Source organism: Phodopus roborovskii, unplaced genomic scaffold, assembly GCF_943737965.1.
Source record: "Phodopus roborovskii unplaced genomic scaffold, PHOROB, whole genome shotgun sequence".
Classification (NCBI taxonomy): Eukaryota; Metazoa; Chordata; class Mammalia; order Rodentia; family Cricetidae; genus Phodopus; species Phodopus roborovskii.
In genome coordinates this window covers 7,334,002-7,352,305 of record NW_026126563.1, presented here as the reverse complement: position 1 = coordinate 7,352,305, position 18,304 = coordinate 7,334,002, and the positions used below count along the sequence as shown (strand labels likewise).

Here is an 18,304-nt window from a genome sequence, read left to right as displayed (position 1 = left end):
TGGGTGAGTGGTTGCGGAGGATTTGGTGTGGTAAGAAGTGGGTACAGGGCAAATGGCTATGGGATTTCTTTGAGATTATGCACGTGTTCTAGAATTACTTATGTTGTTTGCACAATGAACGTAAGGTCAAACAGTTGTTTGCTGAATTAGGATGAATTGCACGAAGTTAGATTTCACTTTATTGAGAACGTGTATGAGAAAACGGTGAGCAAACTGCATTCCACATGCCTTGTTCGTCATCTGCCTCCTGTTGCCGGTCTGCTTGGACTGTCCTCACAGAATGAACAGACCGACTTAAACAAGGGGAGTGGATTTTCTCAGTTCTGGAAGTACAAGGCCAAGGTTTGGAGACAGTTCAGCCTCAGGACATCGGCTTGCAGGGGACAGGCAGCCTTCGCGCTGTGACCATATGGTCTGTCCTTAGTGTGCACACCAAGAGAGAGCAAACTTGTCTTTCTTGAGGCTGTCAGACCTACTGGATCAGCTTGCTGCCCCGGAGACCTCGTTTCCCCTTAATTACTCCCTTGGAGGCTTTCTCTCCAAACACAGCCACTCTGGGCTCAGCATCCGAACACGCCAGCTGTGGGTGTGCAGGCATTCAGACCATCACAGATACAGAAGTTATGTTCGGTTGGCTCTCACTAGCTGACCATCTTCACTGGTGCTCCCAGACTGCTCAGTAGTTGACTTGATCTTGCGTGTCTGCTTGGATCCAGCTGGAACCAGCTGCTGAGTCTCTCAGCACCTGGAGATCTCCAGTCATTCCAGGATGCCCTTTAGGCAGTGACCAGGAATTACTCAAGTTAGAGAAGAGTAAGCTTGGAAGTAAACCCAGGGGCTGAGAAGGAGATGGAGTCAAGTTTGCAGAGATGCACAGCTTCACCAGTGTACACAAGGAAGAGGCAGCCTTCCTGCAGCACTATTGAGAAATGCACCAGGCACAGACAAGAGAAACTAAACACTTGAGTGACTTGCATAGCACTGCGTTGTTGGTCCAGAGTCCCAGGTACCAACTTGTGAGCTCAGTACAGCAAATAGTGAGGCGCAGAAGGCTGTAGATGGCCTGTGCAGTCTTAGAACATGTAAGACACGAGACATGACCTAACACTTGAACACACTGCGTTCACACTGGTTCATTTGGGAACCCTGATGGTGGACCGCTCCTGACTACTCTGGGACCCCAGAGAAGGCATGGCAGGTACCGCATAGCTTACCGCACAGTCAAAACTTTAAGCATGGGGATGTGATCCCATCTGTATATTGTAAGGAGTAGGGTTTTTCCTCCTGCCGCCGTGCCAGCCCCAATTAACACACCGAGACTCTGTATTTGATATAATTCTGTTGGCTAGTTACTTGTTTCTTATAGGCTAGCTCTGTCTTAAGTATTAACCCATTTCTATGTATTTCCATGTGGTCTTACCAGCGAGAGGCGGCTGGCGGTTCTATTCTCTCCAGACTCTCCATGCTGACTCCTCCTTACTACTTCCTCTTTCTCCTTGTCTCCTAGTCCCTCCTATCTTCCTTTCCTATTGGCCAACAGTGCTTTATTCATTAACCAGTATGAGAAACATATTTACAGAATGGCATCTCCCATCAGTACATTGAAAATTCAACTGATTAAAACATAAAAAAATATACTTTTGTGGTTATTTTTGGGACAGGGTCTAACCCTATAGTCCTGGCTGTCCTAGAATCACTAAGTAGACCAGGCTGCTCAGACTGACAGAGATCTGCCTGCATCTGCTTTAATCCCCCTGCAAGATGTTCATTTTAAATTAAAGCCAAAGGCAGGGTAAGGGAACTAAGGTGGATGAAATGAAGAAGCCCATTGAAGGCCAAGAACTCATTTCTTGAATTCTGGGTATATAATCTGAGTCTCTGGGGGTTTTGTTAGTTCGTTTTGCAGGTGTCAGCTATAAAGCCAAGGGTGGCCTCAAACTCACGGTCTTCCTGCCTCGGCTCCCCTAGCACAGGGATTGCTGGCATGTGCTACCACCTAGCTTTCACAGTTCTGATGATAAGGTCTCAAACAAGACTTCAAATACCCACCAAGACTGCTAAAATTACAATTACAGCTAAGATGCTTTGAAATTTAGCATAGACAAATAGCCAAGATTTCAAACCTTCAAGACCATCAAACTTGAATGATCTAATGGAAGGCATACTTACCTTTTAGGATCAAGAGATGTCTAACCATCATTGGGAACATTGGCTGGCCCTTCCTTTCTTAGATGTGTTTGGCTGAGTACTGTGGATTTAGTTGAACTTGCAGGCATGTGCTGGGGATTTGTGGGTAATTTCTCACAATGACATTATGAGTAATAACATGAAAAGGAGTAAGGACCTCAATGCCCAAGAGCCAGTAAACCTTTAGTTGCCTAGATGATTATTGCCATATCCTGGGATATTAGGCGGCCACTGGGGGAAATGTGTGAACTTTTCAAATGGGACAGTGTTATGAGAGGTGAAGGGAATAATAGAATATTAGATTATAATAGGCAACATGACTGAACATATTAAACTCCGTAGGACAAGTGTCATTAGTGGCCAGTTGGTGCCAGAAATGGGGTGATTTTAAGTTTATGTTATGTAGGAATATCTTTTTATAAGTGAGAGACCCTTTAGATGACAATAGCTATTTTACATTGATTTGTGTAACTATTCAAAAGGCTCCATAGCCTACCAAATTACCTTGACCTTGTTCTATCCTTCAGTGATTCCTTAGTGGAGTGAGGTTCGCCTCAAAGAATAGGGAAGCTCTCTCTGGGAGAAAAGCATCTGCCCCCAAGGTGAGAGGTGAAGGGTTATCTGGTTGCTATGGAACAGGGCTCTGAGGCAGAGAAGCATGCTTTGCTAGTTCCTGTGTGTTGATTTGGTTGGGCTCTTGGGTCTTCATTTTGTAGAATAGTTGTTGCTAAGTTTCCTTAGCCTGGTTATGTTAAATTGAGTGATTAGCAGGAGGGAGCTAGAATAGTTACTTAAAGCAGATGCATGTGGGGCTGGAGAGATGGCTCAGTGGTTAAGAGCATTGGCCACTCTTTCAGAGGTCCTGACTTCAATTCCCAGCAATCACATGGTGACTCACAGCCATCTGTGAGATCTCATGGCCCCTCTTCTGGCCTGCAGGTATGCATGGAGGAAGAGCACTGTATACATAATAGACTGAAAAAAAAAAATAAGAGCACTAATTGCTCTCCCTGAGGACCTGGGTTAGATTCCCAGCACCCACATAGGCAGCCAGCAACTATCTTTAACTCAAGTTCCATGGGATCCTCTTCCAAACACTGCACACATGAATGCAAAACATCTATATACATAAAATAAAAAATAAACCTCAAGAAAATTAAAAAACATTAATAGGCTCATATGCTTAGAAGAGCATCATATTGATTAAAAAGATAGTAAAAGTAATAAAAGTACAATAAAGAACAAGAAATTGGGTGAGTAGGGATGGGAGAGGGAAAATGCAAGAGGCGTGAGGAGAAGGAACAGAACATAATAAAACATTGTAAGAAACATAAAAATAGCTAATAGCAGTTACATCAGATGTCTGATTTTTTTTTAAAACCAATGTACAGTTTTTAATTTGGAAAATATATGAACTTATACAGTGTATAATTTACTTCCATGATTTATAAATATGTATTGAAAAATATTTTGTCATTAGTTACAAGTAGTCTCATCTTTGGTAAATGGTCACCTTCTGAATTGTTATTATTTTATTACTTTTGTTGCTGTTTTGGTTGAAAATGAATTTTGCTTCTTAGCACATAGCTCAGTGGTAGCCACTTACATTTTAGGCTCTGAATTTGATTTCAAGTCTCAAAAAAAAAAAAACTTAATTAAAAAGTGAACATCACAATTCATCTTGCATAGATTCAAACAGTATAGATTTCATTTTGGCAATTTCACATGACTTGTTTAACATCTTCATGTCTGAAAGAGAGTTTTTGAAAGAGATTATTTGCATGGTTTATATTCTGATTAACTAATGCTCGGTTAAATAAGTCCAAGAGTAGTTACAAGTAATTGTTAAACATTTATAAAATTCAGTACAGAGAAATACTTAAATGATAGAGATCCACTTTCTTCAGCTAAGAGTCAGGGTGCATCCAGTACGCGGACTGAGTGAACAGCACACACTCTGTAGGCATGGAGCCTGTCCCCATGACCAGCCACCCACAACTCACTGTCCCTGGTGTGTAGGGGACAGGGATTTTCTATGCCAAATTCTGTATTTACTGCGTGCCGGGAAAGGCTGTACAATTTAGAAGCACAGATAAGAGTTTTTAGCAAGGCTCTGGGGCTGTCTCCCCAGTGGGGGAACAGTGCAGGATTTCCGAAGCCCTGTGCGGTGTGGAAACCCCAGCCAAGAGCAAGCACGAGTTGGTACAAGTACTCTGATTACTTGGGTCTTTAGTCTGAAAGCTCTGACAGCTTTTAAATAGCTGGCCTCAGCCCTGCTACCTTCAGTGACTGTGCATCAAGGCTGCAGGATTTTGACAACTTCTTCAACACTCCATTTGACATCTGAGCCGACATCAAGTTGGGTTTTTAAGCCATTGGATGCAGAAGCCAGAGCTTAGGGAGTCCACCAACAGGGTGCCTGCCAGAGTAGCAGTCAAGCCAGTGTACCTGCTTTCCCCCTGCGCCCTGGTCTCAGAAGATGGGAATTTGGTGGTGGGAGTGGGGAGGGTTTGGGGTCCACAGCGCCCGGAGGCACCTGGGTGGATGGGGTGTGGCTGGTAGTACTTTCGTAGGTAAAGCTGCAAGTCTTGCTTCCAGTCAGAAATTTTATTTTTATTTTGTCATTTCGAGTCCTTGTGTTCTCCATGCCTGTTTCCCCAGTGTTTTGATGCCACTGATTGGGATATTCTTATGTCATTGAGAGGGGTGACCTAGCTCTGATGGATAAATAGGGGTAAGTTACCATATGGATTGTGAGACAGAAGTAAACAGAGGTATCTAAATTGTTTAATGCCTGTGTGTGTGTGTATGTGTGTGTGTGTGTGCGTGTGTGTGTGTGCGTGTGTGTGTGTGTGTGTGTGTGTGTGTGTAGCAGTTGAAGGGGAGGGGTGGGGGAGGGGTGAGTGAGAAGAAAGTAGAATGTCATATGTGTATAACAATGCCATAATGGGACCAGGGAGATGGCTTGGGTAAAGCCTGATGACCTGGTTGGATTCCCAGTAGCCACATGATAGAAGAGAAGCAACTCCTACAACTTGCCTGTCCTCTGATCTCCAGATCTCCACACACTTGCCATGGAGTGTGTGTGTGTGTGTGTGTGTGTGTGAAGGAGTAAGGATGAAAATATTTTAATAAAATCTGATTTTTAAATGAGAATTTTCACTTGGAATATGTGCCTTCTAAGGGAGCCCTTGTCATTAGTACTGAAAACTTTACAATTAATACAGGGACAGCAATTCTCACAGTGGTGGAAGAAGGTACACAAAGGGCTGTGTCTAAATCATAGCCTTACCGTCTGTCCTTTGACAGGATTCTCAATTCCAGCTTGAACCATTAGGTGGTCAACATTTGTCTGTAAGTCCTTGATGCGATTTCCCATCTCTTCCAGTACGATGTCAAGGAGGATGGCACACGTGGTCCAATTGGCCTGCCTCAGGGAAGGACCTGCTTTGACCTGTGCCTGCCCTGCCGAGGCCCCGGGCATGCTGTGGTAGAGCAGCTTTCACGTGAGAACATCAGGCCGTCCAGAGTCACTGTAATACCCTCCCCCAGCCTTTCTGAGCATACTGTCTTTGCCTTTCAGTCCTGGACTAAGTTTTGAAAACAGCTCCTCCAGCTTGTGCCTGAGTTTGGTGAGCTTTAGCCCCATGTGGTGTAAATTAGCTCTTTTAAAAACTAACTTCTTAGTGACTTATTTTTTAAAAAGTATTTAGTGTGTGTACACGAGTGGTGTGTGTGTGTATGTGCGTGTTGTGTATGAGCATGTGTTTATGAGTTTGTGAGTGGTGTGTGTGATGTGCGTGTGATGTGTGTGTGTGATATGTGTGTATGAGCATGTGTATATGAGTTTGTGAGTGGTTGTGTGTGTGATGTGTGTGTGTGTATGTGCGTGTTGTGTGTATGAGCATGTGTGTATAAGTTTGTGAGTGGTGTTGTGATGTGTGTGTGGTTTGTGTGTGTGATATGTGTGTGTATGAGCATGTGTGTATGAGTTTGTGAGTGTTTGTGTGTGTGATGTGTGTGTGTATGTGCGTGTTGTGTGTATGAGCATGTGTGTATGAGTTTGTGAGTGGTGTGTGTGATGTGCGTGTGGTGCGTGTGATGTGTGTGATGTGTGATATGTGTGTGTGTGTGTACAATCAGGTTTGAAGGGCAGGGACAACTTTCTGAAGCAGTTTTCTCTTTTCAGGGATGGAACTAGGGCTTGGCAGCAAGCTCTTACAGGCTGACTCACTCGATTTGTTATTGAAGATTTATTTTATGTGTATAAGTGCTTTGCAATGTATATATGTTCACCACAGACATGCCTGGTGCCTGAGAAGACAGCAAGGGGTGTAGGACCCCCTGGAACTTACAGATGGTTGTGAGCCCCTTAATCTGATTTTTTAAGTGAATTTAATCACGGGAAAAAAAAAAAAAAAAAAAAAAAAAAAACTCAGGCTGGAGAGATGGCTCAACGGTTAAGAACACTGGCTGCTCTTCCAGAGGTCCTGAGTTCAATTCCCAGCAACCACATGGTGGCTCACAGCCATCTGTAATGAGATCTGCTGCCCTCTTCTGGCCTGCAGGCACACATGCAGGCAGAACTCTATACATAATAAATACATTAAAAAACAAAAACAAAAAACCTCCTTAGACTTAGGCAGATATTAACCTAGATTTATACAAACTGTAAACATTCTATTTTATTTTTTTAATTTTATAAAATAACCATATTCTAATGAACTCATAAGTAAAACCATCCCAGAACCAGTTTAAGCAAGCCCCTCAGACACTTGCCCAGTCCCAGCTGGCCATTCTAAATGTGTAGAGGTTCGCTGGCTCGTGGAGTTGGGACTGAACATTCGATTCTCACTGATTTCATTCAACAGTGGCTTGCTTGTTCCTGTCAAATGGAAGGTTTGGCCCAGGAGTGTTTCCTTGCTGGAGACCGTTAACTCTGCTGTCTCAGGTTTCCGGTTGCTGAGGAGCCTGTGCTGCACACCAGACTGGCCCAGGCAGGCTTGCAGGGCAACCCCTCAACTCCCTGAGCTCTCCACTGGCCTTTCATGCCCTGCAATGCCAGTCAACCAGGAAGCAAAGCCTGAGACGAGCGGATGATATTTAATACACCCAGATGCCTCACAGGGGCACAATCATAAACACTGGGAAATTATGTGTGAGCAATCATGCACTATTATCAGAGAACAAGATGCTATCCCGCTGCAATCCAACAGCCCAACAGCTTAATAGTGTTCAGTATGACCAGCAAAGGATATTTCTGAGGGTTAATGTTGTAGTCAAAGCTCGGAAGTGTTCTTCAAGCTCCTGAAGTAGATTTTCTGCCTAAAAATGAACCTCAGGTAACTGAATAGAGCATTTATTATTAATGTAAGGGCACTGTAAATATCAGAGTACCTAGACACACATGCCCATTGATTTTTTTTGTTGTTTCAGACACAGCCTCCCTATATAATCCTGGCTAGGCTGGAACTCAATGTGTGGACCCAGCTGGCCTCCATCTCCTCCTCCTCCTTATTTTCAAGACAGGGTTTCTCTGGGTAGCCTTGGCTGTCCTGGAACTCAGTTTGTAAACCATGCTAGGCTCGAACCCACCTGCCTCTGCCTGCCAAATGCTGAGCTAAAGGCCTGTGCCACCGCTGCCTAGCTTCTGCCTCACAGTGTTGGGAATGTAAGTTATCCCTACGGAGCAGGGCTCTTGTTTGGTTTTTAGGCAGGGTCTGCTTATGTACCGCAGGCTGACCTAGAACGCAGATCCTCCTGCCTCAGCTCTCCAACACTGGGATTACAGGCCTGTGTATGGCACAAAGCGCACGGAACGCCACTGTGGTGACGCCAGGCTTTCGGTTTCCTGCTTTATGGTCCACACATCCTGTGAGAGTCTACCTTGTGCGTGATCCGTGTCCCAACACCTTTGGTGCCCATGCTACTGATGGAACCTGGGCCCTGCTCTCTTTTGTATGGGCTCACTGCGGCGGGCCGCCTTTCAGAAGAGTGTAGATGAAGGGGACTCTAGCAGGATCTTCCTTTAAATGGACAAGCGAAGAACCTGCCATGGAGACGGACTTGCTTTTGCAGGGGCCAGAAAAGACACCAGAAGGAGGAATGGGGCGGGGCTTGGGCTTGAGGCGGAGCCTTCAGGAGGCAGAGGAGGGGTGGGCGGGATCTGGGACGTGCAGGTAGGACCTGGAGGAAAGGGACTCTCAGATGGACACGTGGCTAGGGACATAGGACAGGACTGAAGTGGGGGAGGGGAGAAGCTGAGCAAGGTATGGGGCAAGCAAGGTTCTGGGCTCTGTAGGGACAAGTTTCATCCCCAGCCGCCCAGCGTCCGTCATCTACCTATTTAGCTCAAGACTTCTGTTCCCCAGCACCCTAAAGAGGGCGACCTCGGTCTACAGAGCCCCAGGGCACGCGCCACTCACCGCGTTCTGCAGCACGTCCCCGCAAGGGACTTCCGGCGCCCGGGCGTCCATCCGCACTGGCGTAGCAGTCTGGGGTCCTGGGTCCTGGGTGGACACAGCAGGTGTCGCGCTTCGGGCTGAACACTAGCAAACCCGGAGAGAGCGCGGGGGCAGGTGCGGACCGGACCAGCAGCCGGCCAATCCGGCTTTGCTGCGTGTTTTCATCCTTGAGAGGTGACCTGGGAGGAACTCTGTCGCTACTTAATCATTCTTGTTACTGTGGCACAGTAAATGCGACAGGATAGTGAGCACTGTAGCCACTTATGAATGCACAGTGCGATGCATTAACTACACCCACCTTACCCCTCCATCTCCAGGGCTTCTGGGGCTCACACTGATACTCAGTGCCCATCAAAAAGCAAGTGACCCTCCCCTCTTGCTCTCTGATCCCACAAGCCGCTAGCTTTTGTCTAGGTACAAACTTTCCATGATGTGCCGCCTCTCACCGGGGACCGCAGCTGCCAGCCACCGATGGCACACCACACTGAAAACTGGATCTATTACTGCAACTCTGCCATTTCTGAAGATCTAAAGAGGTCAGATTCAGAGCTGAGCATCTTCACTGATGCTCAAGTCGGATTTCACTGTGGGTCCGGAAACAAGATCTCAGGACCCCTTTTCTCTTTAGGTCTGAGTTGTGGTCACCTTGTGGGTGATTTCACAGGACCAGGGTGTAATCAGTTGCCTGTTTTGTTTATCTGTTCACTCCTTGGGCTGAAGGTTGGAAGGATGAGCAGACAATGTCTATTTAGGCCACCTCTATACCTCTAGCCTGGTTCAGAGATAACACAGGGATGCTAGTGTGCTGCATGTGTTTAAATAGACGGGATAGGCCAGGGCAGCTGCAGGATGGTCCACTGGTTAAGGGCACTTGCTGCTTTTCTGGAGGACTGGGAGTTGGTTCCCAGAACCCCACGTGGCTGCTCAACTGTCTGTAACTCCAGTTCCGGGAGATCTAATGCCTTCTCCTGGCCTCTACAGGCATTTCATGCATACAGTGTGCTTACAAACACGAAAACAATCCTACACATAAAAGTAAATGCAATTTTAAAATTTAAACAGAACACAGCCTTACAGGCAAAGGCACCAAATGCCATTAGTCATCGGCAACCACGATGAGCCCCTGCTTCACACCCATGGAGATACCAGGAGGATTGCAGAATCATGCAGCCCTTTTGGAAAACACAGGTAAACAGCGTTCACCACCTAACTACATTCCATTCCTAGGTGTGTGTAAGAAACAGCAGCACACACCTGTTACGAGTAAGGTTTTTCCTGCCGGCGGGTCTGGACCCACTGCGGCACCAGCCCCAATTAACACACCGAGATTCTGTATTAGATATAATACTGTTGGCCAGTTACTAAATTTCTTATTGGCTAGCTTTATCTTAAATATTAACCCATTTTTATTAATCTAAATATTTCCACGTGGTCTCATCTTACCGGAGAGAGGGCCAAGACCTCTGTTCTCTTAGGTCTCTCCATGCTGACCCCTCCTCACAACTTCCTCTCTCCTCCCCGTCTCCTAGTCCCGCCTATCTTGCTTTCCTATTGGCCAACAGTGCTTTACTCATTAACCAATAAGAGAAACATATTTACAGAATGACATCTCCCATCACACACCCACACAGAAACATGTACACCTTTTATAGTAGTACTCACTCTTCACAACAGTCAAGGACGAAACAGCCTGATGGGCAAACAAATCAGGTATGTGCACACATGAATGCAATTCAACAACCAAAGGAGTGTAATGCAGGTACAAACACAAGTGGACTTCAGAAACATCAAACGAATAGAGTCACTTATGAAATTATAAGAAGCATCAGTTTGACTGAGGATGTCACAGAGGCAGTACCTTAGTGGTTGCTACAATGTGAGGAGGCAGAGATGAGAGGAAGCTTCATAAGTAAGGAGCAAACTTCCTGACATTACATTGCAGTAATGGCTGCACAATTTGTGTACTATACTAAAAACCAGTGGATTGCTTGAGTGGATTTTACATTATGGGAATTATATATCAATGAATGTGTTTAAATAATAAAAGTATGGACGATTTGCCTTTTTGGGTCTGTGGTGGTTTGAGTAAGTCCTCATAGGCTCATGTGTTTGAATGCTCACTCACCAGGCAAGTGGACCTCTTTAAAATGACTAGAAGGACTAGGAGGTGTGGCCTTATTGGAGAGAGGGTGTCACTGGGAGGTGGGCTTCGAGGTTTCAAAAGTTCATGTCAGGTCCAGTCTTGCCCCTCATTCCTTTCACCCTCGACCAATAGACGAGGATGCAGCTCTCAGCTACTTCTCCAGGGCGGTGTGCGCTACGATGCTCCTCACCGTGACGATAATGGATTAACTCTCTGAAGCTCGAGGCATACCCCCATTAAATGCTTTCTTTTGTAAGAGCTGCCTTGGCCATGGTGTCTCTCCACAGCAATAGAACCGTGACGGAGACATTGTCCTTTAATGTCTTTGTCTAATTTCTTTCTCTGAAAGGGACGGAGACAGTGCCCTGTGACTGGCACTGACTGAACTCCAAGAGTAGCGTGGAGGCCTGGAAGAAGGTGGCCCCCAAAGGGAAAGGCACTATTAGGAAGGTACAGCTTTGTTGGAGTAGGTATGACGTGGTTAGAGGAAGCGTGTCACTGTGGAGTCTGGCTTTGAGGTCTCATACATGCTCAAGCCACGCCCAATGAGAAAGACCATTTTCTGTTGCCTTTCAGTCTGGGTGTAGGACTCTAGGCTCCTTCTCCAGCACCATGTCTGTCTTCACGCTGCCACGCTTCCTGCAGTGATGACAATGGACTTGAACCTCTGAAAGGTAAGTGAGCCACCTCAGTTAAGTTTTCCTTCATGAGAGAGGCCACGGATATGGTGTCACTTCACAGCAATGGAAATCCTGAGACAAGTAGAGCTGGCCCTGCGTGACCCCCATCAGCTTATACAGCCCGAGTCAGCCTGGGTAGCTGAAGTAGCTGACTTCTCTTTACAGACAGGTGTAAGGAGATCTGGGGACCTAGAGTCTAATTTAAGGCATCTTATCAGAAGCACACTACAGAGTCAGAGCCCGGGACTCACTAGAGCCACTTTAAGGAGAAAAAGGAAATATTTCTGGAGAGACAAGACAAAGGCTTTGGCAGGCCTGGCTTCACCTGGTTGATGTGGCTTCAGTCTATCACACACCAGAACAAAGGATCTTCCAGTTACCTTAAGGACATGGGTCTGTTTCACAATAATGTCGTCATTCCTTGGGCCTTCTCGAGTCGTGGGATGGTGTTCCTGACATCCCCCGCCAGCGTAGCCAGCCTCAGGCAGGGCATTGAAGAATTGGTAGACACCATGGAGTCAGACTGAGGTTCAATTCGAGCAGCATCAGAGCCTTGGTGTGGCCAAGCTAATGGTCGCATGCATCCTGCACACATTTTGCTTTTCCTATTGCAGATAGCATAAAGCACAGCAAGCCATAAGCAGAATCTGGTCCACAGACACCTAGGGCCAGATATGCAGACTTAGCAGATGCTCTCCCCACCAGCGGGGTCTCTAAGGAGGATCCCATGTCTAGCCCAGCCTCATGGAACAAAGTAGCATCTAGATAATTCACAGTCCAGTAGGCTATGAGGGCAAAGAACCCCCCAGAACCCACCAGAGACTCGGGAGTTCAGGTAGACAAGCCTGTTCCAGCTGTTCTGTGGGGGAAAATTTAGGCCACCTCTTAGGAAGCCTGACAGGCTCCCTGAGACAGGAGTAAGACCCCCTGGGGGTGATACCACCCCTCTCTCATCCGAGAGGGGGGCATACAGGACTCACAAGTGGAGAGAACCAGCTGTGGGACCATGAAATGTTTCAGAGGAACATTCCAGGAGAACAGCCCTTGCAGAGAGTGGTGATGTCCTTGATGGGGCTGAGATGGGGTCATGGGTCTTGGGGTCATGGTCAAAGTGTGCGGATCTCTGCGAGTTTGAGGCCAGCCTGGTCTTCAGAGTGAGTTCTAGGACAGCTTGGGCTACACAGAAAAATCCTGTCTCAAACAAACAAACAAAATGAAATAAAACCCAAGTAAGTAAGTAAGCAAAATAAAAAAGAAAAGAGGAGAAAATATCTCTTACATTCTGAAAGACTGGAACTTTGGCAGGACCTCACAGACACTCTGAGGCCACTTAAAGACACAAGGGTGCTAGTCTACTGTGTACTCTGTGTGACATCGTGACCACAGTGACTCTCATGAAGGCAAACGTTTGATGTGGGCTGTCTTACGGTCCACAGTCCATTATCATGGTAGGAAGTATGTTGGTGCAGGCAGACATGGTGCTGGAGGGGGCCTGAGAGTTCTGGGTCTGGATCTGCAGGCAGCAGGAAGAGACTACGACACACTGGCGGGGCTTGAGCTTCTGAGACCTCAAAGCCCTCCCCTTGGTGACACACTTACTCCAACATGGCCACATCTCCTAATTGTGCCCCTCCCTATGAGCCCGTGAGGGCATCTTATTCACACCAGCACTCCTACCTTTAGAGAGCAACGTGACTGCCAGACTCACTCGGTTTGTTTGCACTTCTTCTGTGACCATGCACTCTAGCTAAAGAATAGCTTTAATCTTTTGTGTTTGTTTGCTTTGTACTTCCAGGCGGTCTCATTGTGTAGCTCTGGCTGTCCTGGATCTCACTCTGTAGACCAGGCTGGCCTGGGAGATCCAAACTGCCTCTGCCTCCCTAAGTGCTGGGATTAAAGGCATGGGCCACCACACTCAGCTCAAACTTTAAGTCCTTCATGTCCTTCACCCAGAATAATGTGTGTGTGTGTATGTGTGTGTGTGTGTGTGTGTGTGTGTGTGTTGAATAATAAACACTGAAAACAGCAATACAGTGTAGCAGCCTAATGTGATAAATATCCATAAGTGCTGGAAAGAGTAGATAGATAGTGTGTTATCTGGGCCAGTTGGGGTCAGTACAGCTTCATTCCTTGTATACCCCTGTTAAAGACTTCTGATAAGTGGGCTAGAGATTGCAGACTTGAGTTTTTCATCAGGACTGCCATCAGCTCTGTTCTGATAGCTGCTTTCAAATAACCACTCAGAGGTTTAGTGTTAATTATAAGCACTCAGCCGATAGCTCAGGCTTATTACTAACTAGCTTTTGCAACTTAAATTAACCCATTTGTAGTAATCTGCATTCTGCCACGTGGTGTTGCCTCTTTCATCTCTCATCATGTTTCCTCCCCATCCAGCTCTGCCCTTCTTCCTACTGTCCTCAGGCTGCATCTCCTGCCTAACCCTATCCTGTCCAGCTATTGGCCGTCAGCTTCTTTATTGAACCAATCACAGTGACATATATTCACACAGTGTGAAGGAAAATTCCACAAGAGACGGCTCATAGGTTAAGAGTACTGATTGCTCTTCCAGAAGACTCAGGTTAAATTCCCAGCGCCTACATGGTGGCTCACAACTGTCTAATTTCCAGTATCAAGGGAATCCTGTACCCTTGTCTGGACTCCTCGGGTACTGCACACACATATTCATAGACATGTACACAGGCATTTTTTTTTTAAAAATATGTAGCCACGCACATAAAACAAAACTAAATAAAACAAAAAAAAAATGTTTCTGTAAAGTACCTCTCTTCCCTTTCCCATGTAATTCTTTCTGTGCAGAAGTAATAATTTGAGAGCAAAAGCACCTTGTTCCACAGACACAGACAGAGACATAGAGAGATTCACAAGACAGCATTCATGAGGGCACAGATTCGGATTCATATGACTGAGACAGGAGGCATGGAAGGCTTGGGGAGAGAGGTAGAGAACTCAAATCGGGGCTTGCTCTTGAAAGAACTCCTCCAAAGGGAAGTAAGTGCTCTGCGGTCTTCCCTAAGGCCAGGGCTCTCACAGGCCCTAGCTGGTAAACATTGCAGACAGGTTTTTCCCTTTTACCCCTTTCTTTTCCCTTGCTACAAACATTAACATGCCTAAAGCCAGTCCCGGGGTCTATCCCCTTATCTGGCCGTGGACTTATTCCTGAGACAGAACTCCAAGGTCCAACAATCAAAATTCACTATTTGGCTAATGATCCCAATCAGGGTTTACCATCTCGCCTCAGCACAGACTTCCCCTTTCTCTTAAAGACCCACTCTCTTGCTCCTCTTGCTGTCTTGCTTTCCTTGGTTGTTGCTTGTGCTGGCTGCTGCTGCTGCTGCTGTCTTCACAACTCCGCTACCCACCCACCCACCCAGCCCTCCTTTGTGCTGAGAATTTGGTGTCTGAGTGTGTCCTGTACTGAAGGTCAATCCCCTGCTTCAAATGCTGAGTTTTGAGTATGCTAACATTCGTGTCTCTAATGCATCTCTGTGCATGTCTGTCTGGCTTTGCAGGGTTTCGTAGCACTGTGAGTACTAGCCAGTAGGGACGAAGCTTCCACCGGCTAGATATCATGTTCTGTGACATGATTGTGGTATCTTGCTATCAAGTTCTGGGACGTAACCAATAGTATTGGCAATGGCCTGTAATGTATGTAGAGGGGGGGGGGCATCCATGGGACCACATTGACCAACAAATCAGGAAAGTAAATCCTGGTAGTTGAGTTTTATTTGGTAGTGTATAATGTCTAACTGGGATATTGAAGCCTCATTATAGGGCAACTCTAAGCTTTTATAGACGTGTGTATTTTAGGAAGCTTCTATGCAGGTTCCCATATGGCTTTTCAAAAGGCCTATAGTGCTCATTATCCCTCCCTATTTCCCTCCCCACTCTGCCCTCTTCTGCTACTTTATTTTCCTGTATTATTGAAAATGATCACTAAAATTCTTGTAAAAGAACTCTTTTGGGGGCAACTATTTGAGTGTGCAGACTTAAGTGTATTTTTGTTTCTTTTCATTTATTCTAAAGCAGTTGACATATCCTTGTAACGTATGCTTTATAAAATGCAGTGTTGAGTTACAGGTAGCCTCCAGCTAGATCTACAGATGGAGTTTGCCTCGCCAGAGTGAGCCCATGGTGTGCAGTACTGGACCGGAATGCAAGATTGTACTCACTTATCTGGGCTCCCGGAGGCGCCCCTGGCACACGTTGAGCAGTAAAGCCCCTATTTGTGTGTCCACAGGCCCTGGAGTATTCAGGGCAAGCAAGGTGACCTCTTATAAGAGTCAGGAGTGAGAACAGAATCCCAGAGCCTTTGGGAGCCTTGGGGTTGGGCACACGCTCAATGGGAAAGCCAGCTTCCCCGACATCCAGCGCTGCCACCCTCTGTTTATTCATCTCCCTCCTGTTCTTTCCTGGTGCTGAGCTTTAAGGATGTTGATTCAGGAAGTGGCTGTGGGGGAGGGAGGCTGTGGGGGGAAAGCGCTTCCCGTGTTTTCTTGGCTTCTTTGGAATTGATCTTAGGTGAGTCTTACAATGGTTTCCCACAAAACCAACCGGCTGGGAACCGGCCAGACCTGGTGAAAGAAAGGGCTATGCCTGGTGAGATGGCTGGGGGTCAGTTGTGTCCTGGGGCGGGGCGGGGACTTCCCTGCTCATGTCGTCCCTCCTGTGCAGGAGGAGGATGCCAGGCAGACGTGGATGTAAGTTTTCTATTGTTTGCTATCACCTCATCCGGTGCCTCGTTGCATAGGTTCCTACTGACAGGCAGGGCGACGGGTTCTTCTGGTTCAACTCGCCCAGCTTACCAGGGTTCGTCTGATGTCAGAGACGTATTTGGGAATTCCTATGCTCTTTTCCTGTAAATGAACACCTGGAGCACGACCGACCTCACACACGGAGGAGGAGGCTCAGCGACTGCAGCGTACTGACGCCAGGCCTGTAGTCGCCTGGGGTTGTCAGTGAGTAGCTAGTTCCCAGGGCCGATCCTGGGTAAGGGTTGCCAGCCCCTGATAGGCATGCTCAGAGGCTTTCAAAGACCCCTGGAATCCAGGAGAGGATGGCGCCCTCGACCTAGGACTGGCCGCCGTAACAGTTCTTTCCTCAACACTCAGTACCTCATCCTCAGCTGTCAGTGGCTCGGCATTACACCCACTTTGTGCCCTGAGCGCGGCGTTAGCTGGAGACAGGTACACGTAGTCTCGTGGCCCGCAAGGACCTCCCTGTGGATTTTTCCTAATCTGGGACACACAGCAGAACAGAGCTGAGTGCCCGCTGTCACTTCGGTCCCACCCCGCAGTGCGCGCTTTAGGACCCAGTGGGATAGCCGCGGGATCCTGGAGTGGGCGTGGCGGCCATTGTGACGTCACGGGGCGGGGCTTTCGCTGGCTGGGACTGAGGGACAGAAGGACCGACTGGCGCGGCGTGGCTGGTAAGGGTCTTGGATTTGCTTCCCTTTGGTTGCTCTTCGCTGTCGGGCGGAGCATCCCTGGGGAGCCTGAAGACTCGGGCTCCAGGTTGCTGTGGTTCCCGCTGGGGCACGCGCCCACCCCTCCCCCACTCGCTGAACGCGTTTTGGGGCGGTGTCACCCCCGCGGCTTTCGCTCTGGGGAGGTGCACCCCTTCCTTCCCCTAACCCGGCGCGTGCGTCCCTCAGTCTCGGGCAGCGGATCAGGCTCGCTCGCATCTCCCCAGCCTTCCAGGGCGCAGGACGGTCCCGACTGTGCCGGGAGCCCCCGCGGCGCGCCCCTGGGAGCCTGGGCTTCCGAGGCTGTGCGTGTGGGGCGCAAGGGTCCCAGGCCCTGCGCAGACTCCAGGTCCCGAACAGGTGCGTCTTGGTCCAGCTCCTGTCAGTGCGTTACCCTTGTTCCCCCTTCCAGGTCGGGATGGTGGCTGACTGCGCAGGATAGCGGCGGCCATGTGGAGGTGACAGTCAGCCTGTGGACTGGCAAAGGAGCCTGGATCAGGTGGACGTGGCTGGCTGGCATAGCGACCTCGGTGCTGGCGATGGAAGCGGAAGGCTTGGGTTGGCTTCTGGTCCCGCTGCACCAGCTGGTTTCCTGGGTGGCCGCCGGGGCTATGGTCTTCGGAGGGGTGGTGCCATACATCCCCCAGTACAGGGACATCCGGAGGACTCAGAACGCTGATGGTTTCTCCACCCACGTGTGCCTGGTGTTACTGGTGGCCAATATTTTACGGATACTCTTTTGGTAAGTTCAGGACTTTCCTACCTGGGAACGCTGCTGGGGGAGGGGGGTTGCCTTTGTTCTTGAGGCTTCCAGTGGCAGCGAGTGGAGCTGTCTTCTTCCCCCAAGGACCTCTGGAAGAACTGGTGCTTATAACATGGTGATTGAGTAGCCTGAGCCATTACTGAGTTTACTAGGACGTGCCATTTCCAGGAAGATTGGCAGGGCTGGAGCAGAGTCAAATGTAATCTCCAGATCAGCTCTTTCACTTAATGCGTGCTTAGCTTTGTGTGGAGCCTTTCTCTGGGCATAGTTCCTGGATCCCTGCCTTTCTTTCCAGTGTGTGGAGTGGGCGCCAGGGTAGAAAGCAAGTGAGTTAGTAACAGAGAGCATCTCAGAACTTGCCTTTGCTATCCTTTCTCCCTGACTTTGTTTTTGTTGCTGTTTTTTTTTCCCCAGAGACAGGGTTTCCTGGCTGCCCTGGAACTGGCTCTGAGACCAGGCCGACCTCAAACTCAGAGATCCAACTGCCTTTGCCTCCCTAGTGCTGGCATCAAAGGCATGTGTCACCGCCCCAGCTTCTCCCTGACTTCCTATGTGGCTCATATCTTCAAGGGAGGAAGTCAGACT

General features: G+C 47.9%; 2 protein-coding genes across 4 annotated transcripts in view; both read left to right on the top strand.

Moving 5' to 3' along the window:
- Pard6g (par-6 family cell polarity regulator gamma) overlaps positions 1–18,304 on the top strand; it is a 1,244,350-nt gene that overhangs the window by 160,507 nt on the left and 1,065,539 nt on the right. The gene's annotated exons all lie outside the window — the stretch shown is intronic.
- Slc66a2 (solute carrier family 66 member 2) overlaps positions 17,345–18,304 on the top strand; it is a 30,839-nt gene continuing 29,879 nt past the window's right edge. For both annotated transcript variants that reach the window (XM_051202246.1, XM_051202245.1), the window contains exon 1: positions 17,345–17,698. In XM_051202246.1, the coding sequence (XP_051058203.1) occupies positions 17,496–17,698 (203 nt within the window). In that variant the 5' untranslated portion in view covers positions 17,345–17,495. The remainder of the gene's footprint in view (positions 17,699–18,304) is intronic.